This window comes from Phascolarctos cinereus, unplaced genomic scaffold, assembly GCF_003287225.1.
Source record: "Phascolarctos cinereus isolate Bilbo 61053 unplaced genomic scaffold, phaCin_HiC Scaffold_5;HRSCAF=322, whole genome shotgun sequence".
Taxonomy (NCBI): Eukaryota; Metazoa; Chordata; class Mammalia; order Diprotodontia; family Phascolarctidae; genus Phascolarctos; species Phascolarctos cinereus.
The window spans coordinates 47,540,941-47,547,791 of record NW_027555958.1 but is presented as its reverse complement, the minus strand read 5'-3'; the positions used below and the strand labels follow the sequence as shown (position 1 = coordinate 47,547,791).

General features: G+C 40.5%; 1 protein-coding gene across 1 annotated transcript; it reads right to left on the bottom strand.

Annotated features, from left to right (window-relative positions):
* Window positions 1-514: 514 nt before the first annotated feature.
* LOC110216552 (disintegrin and metalloproteinase domain-containing protein 30) lies at window positions 515-3,131 on the bottom strand. Its single transcript, XM_020998403.2, has one exon. It carries the CDS (start codon window positions 2,768-2,770, stop codon window positions 614-616), a length of 2,157 nt encoding a protein of 718 aa, XP_020854062.2. The 5' UTR covers window positions 2,771-3,131; the 3' UTR covers window positions 515-613.
* Window positions 3,132-6,851: the final 3,720 nt, after the last annotated feature.

Here is a 6,851-nt window from a genome sequence, read left to right as displayed (position 1 = left end):
CCAGGAGAATGTTGTACACAGTAACAACCATATTATGCAATGACTAATATTGATAGACTTAGCCTTTCTCAGCAATGCAAGGATCTAAGACATCTCCAAAGGCCTCATGATGGAAAATGCCATCTACATCCAAAGAAAGAACTATGGAGTTTGAATGCAGATTGAAGCATACTATTTGCTAATTTTTTTTCTTCTGTTGTGTTTTGTTTCCTCTTTCTGGTGGTTCCTTCTATTGGTTCTAATTCTTACTTACAACATCACTAATGTGAAAATATATTTAATAGGAACGTATGTGTAGAGCCTATATCAGATTGCATGCCGTCTTGGGGAGGGAGGGGGAGAAAACTTTTAAACTCAAAAGCTTATGGAAGTGATTGTTGATAATTAAAAATAAATTAATTGAAAAATTGAAAAAGAGAGTACGCAGAAAGCATAACAGCCTCATTTCCCATTTAAAAATGAATGTTTATTTTCCAATAAAAGAAAATAAACTGAGAACATCTATCTTTGTAAATATATGAGATGATCTTGTCTGTTGTTGTTCAAGGAAGGCCCAAGTTATAGATGCTCTTTCTGCCTCCTTTGCTGAGAATTCTTTGCATTTTTTAAATGACTATTCATCTATTTTTAGTAAACAAGTATACCACATCCACTGACACAGGGCCACAAAAGAGGCAGGGAAGGTGAAACGATTCCACCTTACGTGCCTGCATAAACTCTTTCTCCCCTCCCATTTCGAGGGAGGTCCACTGTCAATGCTTCCTCCATCTCCAGGCTCTATGCAGAATGGAGGGGCCCATCCGGAGTCACAATGGCAGTTCCTCCGGTTATTACACGCTCCTCGATGGCTGCACTTCTGTGGGACACAGTCATAATTGAGAAGTGAGCTACTCTGGCAAGACCTGTTAATACAGATGAGCCCCTTGCCACAAGGGGTGCCATCTTTGACCTCTCCCATATCAGGTAAGTTAATGGTCGCCATTGCAGCATGATAATCTGTTCCCCAGCATACAACATTCCCTAGATGCGTCTGAATCATTGCAGTGTGATCAGGCATAGAAGGGATGTCCCTTATATTTACACACTGTATTCTTCCACACATTATGTCCTGAGGTTTACATCGCTTATATTTAACGTCCTTGAGTCCACAATTGCCGAAGCGGTCACCTCGATTGATTTGTGCATAGCAGCGAGCCGGGCCATTCTGGGCTCGATGGCCAAAAAGTCTTCTGCACTGCTGGAGATGAGAATGGCAATGATTGTGGTAACAAAGTCCTGTCTCTTTATTACCACACGGGGTGCCATCTTGTTTATAGAAGTCATCTGGGCAGAGATTGGTGGTCCCATTGCAGAACTCATCAAGATCACACTCAGTCCTCTTGGGTCTACATATTTTTCCAGATGGACGAAAATGGCAGCGTTTACAGCAAAGACCAGAGTTGCACTGGGCCCTTTGTTTAAATTTGCAAGTTGGCAAACAACATTTATCATGCCGACATTCTGCTTCGGAGCCACAGTCACAATCCTCTCCCTGCTCCACCACCTTGTTGCCACACTTCTCTACCCTGTACACCATGCTTGGGATGTTATACAGACATTTTCCTTTCTTGGTGACAAAATTAAAGTAACTGTCAAAGCTACAATTACTGAAAGTCCTGCCTCCCAAGGAAGCATCCATGAGGCACCTTTTTGCCCCACAAACACAGAACTTTGAATCGTGGGCCATGCCAAAGCCATGAGCCATTTCGTGAACAAAGGCCAAAGCGTAGTCAAGGTCAACTCCCCAGGGTAGAGTGCTTACTGAAGATGCTGTAAATGAATGACAAGCACCAGAGACCCAAGCCCATCCTGCAGCATCCCCAAAGTGCTTGCCAACAAATAAGTGAGCCCAATCCATGGGGATCCGAGGATAAAGAACATGTTTTTTATAGAAAGAAAAGAATTGTAAAACTTGTATTAATTTGTCCCCATTTTCATCTATTTTATTTTCATCTGTCCATACATCAATGGCTATCAGACGAATGTGAGCATTCAGGGTTTTGAAGTTTGCATCTGCTATTCCTGACAAGGTAAGGCAGTCAGAAATTATCTGGGTCATATTGGAGCCTCTAGTCAAATACCTATTGTGGTCCATCACAAGCATCAACTCCATATACTTTAAGTGGATATAGGAGTGAGAAAAATCTGTCTTGCCAAAAGCCTCCAGGCTCTGGCTCTGGGCTAAATGACCGACTGTATCTCTGTCAGTTAGACCACAGGTCTGGTTTGTGACTGCCTCCTCTCTCAGGCGATATAATATGTGTTCAAACCTGGTGGAGGCTTTCAGAGGCTCCACCTGGTAAAAGTTTCCATTCATGTTCAGTATCCCTCGAAGTCCCCCAAAGCAGGTGCTTAAGGTAGCCTGGGAGTCCGGGGAGCCCTCCACATAACCGCCATAGTTGCAATCTTCGGGGATGTGAGGTTGGTCCTCCAGTCTGGCTCCCCACTCTGTGAAGGAGAAAACCCGCAGGTGTCTAGACAACAGAAGCTTTTTGACCTGCAAATGAACAACGTGCTTTTTGCCGTCCACACGCAGAAGGTAGGACACCTGCCCGGCCACCTTTGGGTCCCCACTGCGGGGTCCCAATTGCCTGGGGATGATCACTTCGTAGGAGGAGAAGCCCCATTCTGGAGGAAAAACGAAGTCCTGAGTGAGGCAGGAGAGACCAGGGAGGAGCATCACCAGGCGGAGTGGTAAGAGAGAGCCGCCCAGGGAGGACACAGCACTCATGGTCCCCTTCGTCGTCCTCCCGCTTTCCCTCTGCAGCTTCAGTCCGGGGAACAGAGCCAGAGAGAGCCACAGACGCTCCCGGCAGCTACCGCAGCCAATAGTAGGAGGGGCAGGGAAAGACGCTGCTCCCAGACTCCGCCGCTGGAATTTAAGGTAAGAATCCGAGGGGCTGAGGGAAATGAGCTGGGAGGAGCCAAGAAAGTGATCACTACCGACTTTGAGAAAAAGCAGGAGTGAACCTGACGGGGAGGAAGGGAGGCAGAGGGCGCGGACTGGTGGATGGGGGTAGAAACTAGACCGAGGAAGAACCCCAAATCATCAGCTGAGGAGCTACTACTGTAAAGATTTCCTCTTTACAGGATGGAGGGGGTTGGAGGTGGGGCAGGAATTCAAGTCTAGTCTTCTCATTTATTACGTAAGTGACAAAGGTATGTGATAATGCAGCATCTAATAATGCCCTGAGAGGAGGCATGGTGTAGTGTATAAAAGACCTGGATTCAAATGCTGCCTCTGACACACAGGGCTGTGAGACCCTGGGTAAGTCTTTATCTCGGTACCCCAGACAACTCTAAGACTATAAGCCCCTAATCTTCATCGGTGGAGGGAATTTCCCACACTAAATGAAGTTGCTGTTCCAATAAATAATAACACAACAAAAGAGTAGTGAGTGAGCACATCATCCCACTTTATAAGGGGGGGGGGGAAGGGGGTGTTACTTACGTCCTTCAGAAAGCTGATTATTTGTAATGTACCATAGTAGAATCCAGCTGGATTTTCTGTGTCCTTGTTAAACTCCTGACGGTTTATCTTCTTCCTGTGAAGGCTTGCCAAATCAGCTATGCTCCGAGAAGAGCTGAAGCTGAACTGAGGCTTACAGAAATTTTTCTTTCTGCCTCCAAAATTTTGCTCTGAGATAGGCGTCTATAAAGTAGCTGCTCTTGGTGCTGCCTTACCTTAAGCCTTTGGAAGTGTGATTAACACTATCATTGACATGTCCTTCATTGTCATGGCCAGTTGAGCACTGACATAACAATGAGGTGCTGCCCAAGGAGCAAAGTCAACCCTTGGTTGAGGAATTTTTTTTTAGAGTGCTTCTCAGCTTGTCAGAAATCTATAAAATGCTAACATGCTCCCTCTACCTGGGGTAGTTACATTTTTGCAAAGGAAAAAAGGTACTGTTTGAATGTCATAAAAAGAAAGTTCTAAATGTAGAATTAACACCCAGAGAAGTAGAGTTTTAGAAAGCCAGAGGGAGTAGAGAGAGAGGGACTTTCCTTCCAAATTACACCTACTCACAGAGGTTTCCTGCTAGCTTTCCCCCGTGCCTGGAATTTTCTTCCTCCTCATCTCCATGCCTGGCTTTCTTAGCTTTTTTTGAGTCCCAGAAAAGATTCCATCTTCTACAAGAAGTCTTTTCCTTTCCCTTTATTGTTAGTGGTTTCTCCCTTGACTATCTCCAATTTATTCTATATGTATCTTGTTTATAAATATGTTACCTCCTCCATTACAATATAAGCTCCTTTGTAACTCCAGTGCTTGGCATCATTGTATTGAGTAGAATATTATGCTTCAGCTGAAGTAAAAAAAAACAAACAAACAGGGGTAGCAATCATGATCTCAGACAATGCAAAAGTGAAAGCAAAAATAGATCTAATTAAAAGAGATAAGGAAACTACATCTTGCTAAAAGATACAATAGAAAATGAAGTAATATCAATACTAAACATATATACACCAAGTGGTATAGCATTCAAATTCTTAGAGAAGTTAAGTGAGTTACAGAAAGAAATAGAAAAACTATACTACTAGGGGAACTCAACATCCCCCTCTCAGAGCTAGATAAATCTAATCACGAAATAAACAAAAAAGAAGTTAAGGAGGTGAATACAATTTTAGAAAAGTTAGATATGATAGACCTCTGGAGAAAATTGAATGGGTATAGAAAGGAATAAATCTTTTTCTCAGCAGTACATGGCACCTACACAAAAATTGACCATGTATTAGGGCATAAAAATCTCACAATCAAATGCAAAAAGAAATATTAAGTGCATCTTTTTTCAGATCATGATATAATAAAAATTACATGTAATAAAGGGCCATGATAAATGATAAGTAGCATCTATTTAAAACCATCAGCAAGCGTTATATGTAAATGGGGATAAGTTAGAAGCATTTCCAATAAGATCAGAAGTGAAACAAGGTCGGCCATTATCACCACTATTATTCAATATTGTACTAGAAATGTTAACCTCAGCAATAAGAGAAGAAAAAGAAACTGAAGGAATTAGAATAGGCAATGAGGAAACAAAACTATTCCTCTTTGCAGGTGATATGATGGTATACTTAGGGAATCCTGGAAAATCAACTAAAAACTACTTGAAACAATTAACAACTTTAGCAAAGTTGCAGAATATAAAATAAACCCACATAAATCATCAATATTTCTATAAATTACCAACAAAGTCCATCAGTAAAAGGTAGAACAAGAAATTCCTTTTAAAATAACAGTAGACAATATAAAATATTTGGGAGTCTACCTGCCAAGACAAACTCAGGAACTATATGAACACAAATACAAAACACTTTTCACACAAAGTTAGTCTAAACAATCAGGAAAATATCAATTGTTCATGGGTAGGCTGAGCTAATATAATAAAAATGACAATTCTACCTAAATTAATTAATTTATTTAGTGCCATACCAATCATACATAAAGAATGCCAAGGGAATTAATGAAAAAAAAATGCAAAGGAAGGTGACATAGCTATACCAGATCTAAAACTATATTATAAAGTGACAACCATCAGAGCTATTTGGTACTGGCTAAGAAATAGAGTGGTGAATCAATGAAGCAGGTTAGGTAAACAAGACACAGTTGTAAATGACTTTAGTAATCTACTGTTTGATAAACACAAACACTCTAGTTTCTGGGATAAGAACTCACTATTTGACAAAAACTGCTGGGAAAACTGGAAGATACTATGGCAGAAACTAGGCATAAACCAGCATCTCACACCATATACCAAAATAAAGTCAAAATGGTTTCATGATTTAGCTATAAAGGCTGATACCATAAGCAAACTGGGAGAGCAAGGAATAGTTTACCTATCAGATCTATGGCGACCAGAAGAATTCATGACCAAACAGGAGATAGAGAACATTATGAAATACAAAATGGATACTTTTGATTACATTAAAATAAAAAGGGTTTGCACGAACAAAGCCAATGCAACCAAGATTAGAAAGAAAGCAGAAAGCTGAGAAACAATTTTTATACTCAGTGTTTCTGATGAAGGCCTCATTTTTAAAATATATAGAAAATTGAGTCAAATTTATAAAAATTAAAGTCATTCCCCAATTGACAGATAGTCAAAGGATATGAACAGGATGTTTTCAGAGGAAGAAATTAAAGCTATCAAATTAAAGCTAGTCACATGAAAAAATGCTCTAAGTCACTATTGATTAGAGAAATGCAAATTAAAACAACTCTGAGGTACCACTTCACACCTATAAGATTGGCTAATATGACAGGAAAGGAAAATTATGGGTGTTGGAGAAGATGTGGGAAAATTGGAACACTAATGCATTGTTTATGGAGTTGTGAACTAATCCAACCATTCTGGAGAGCAATTTGGAACTATACCCAAAGGGCTATAAAGCTGTTCATACTCTTTGATCCAGCAATACCACTACTAGGCCTGTGTCCCAAAGAGATCATAAAAAAGGGAAAAGGACCCACATACACAAAAATATTTGTAGCAGCCTTTTTGTGGTGGCAAAAAATGGGAAATTGTGGGGGTGTCCATCAATTGTGAAATGGCTGAACAAGTTGTGGTATATGAATGTAATGGAATACTTTTGTTCTATATGAAATGATGAGCAGGCAGATTTCAGAAAAACCTGGAAAGACTTAACTGAACTGATGCTGAGTGAAGTAAGCAGAACCAGGAAAACATTGTACACAGTAACATCAACAATGATAGACTTAGTTCTTCTCAACAATACAATGGTCTGAGACAATTCCAAAAGACTCATGATAGAAAATGCCATCCACATCTAGAGAAAGAACTGTGGAGTCTGAA

What these genes read in the sequence shown, in the direction of transcription:
- LOC110216552 (XM_020998403.2), bottom strand. Translation starts at nt 2,770, where the DNA reads ATGAGTGCTGTGTCCTCCCTGGGCGGCTCTCTCTTACCACTCCGCCTG.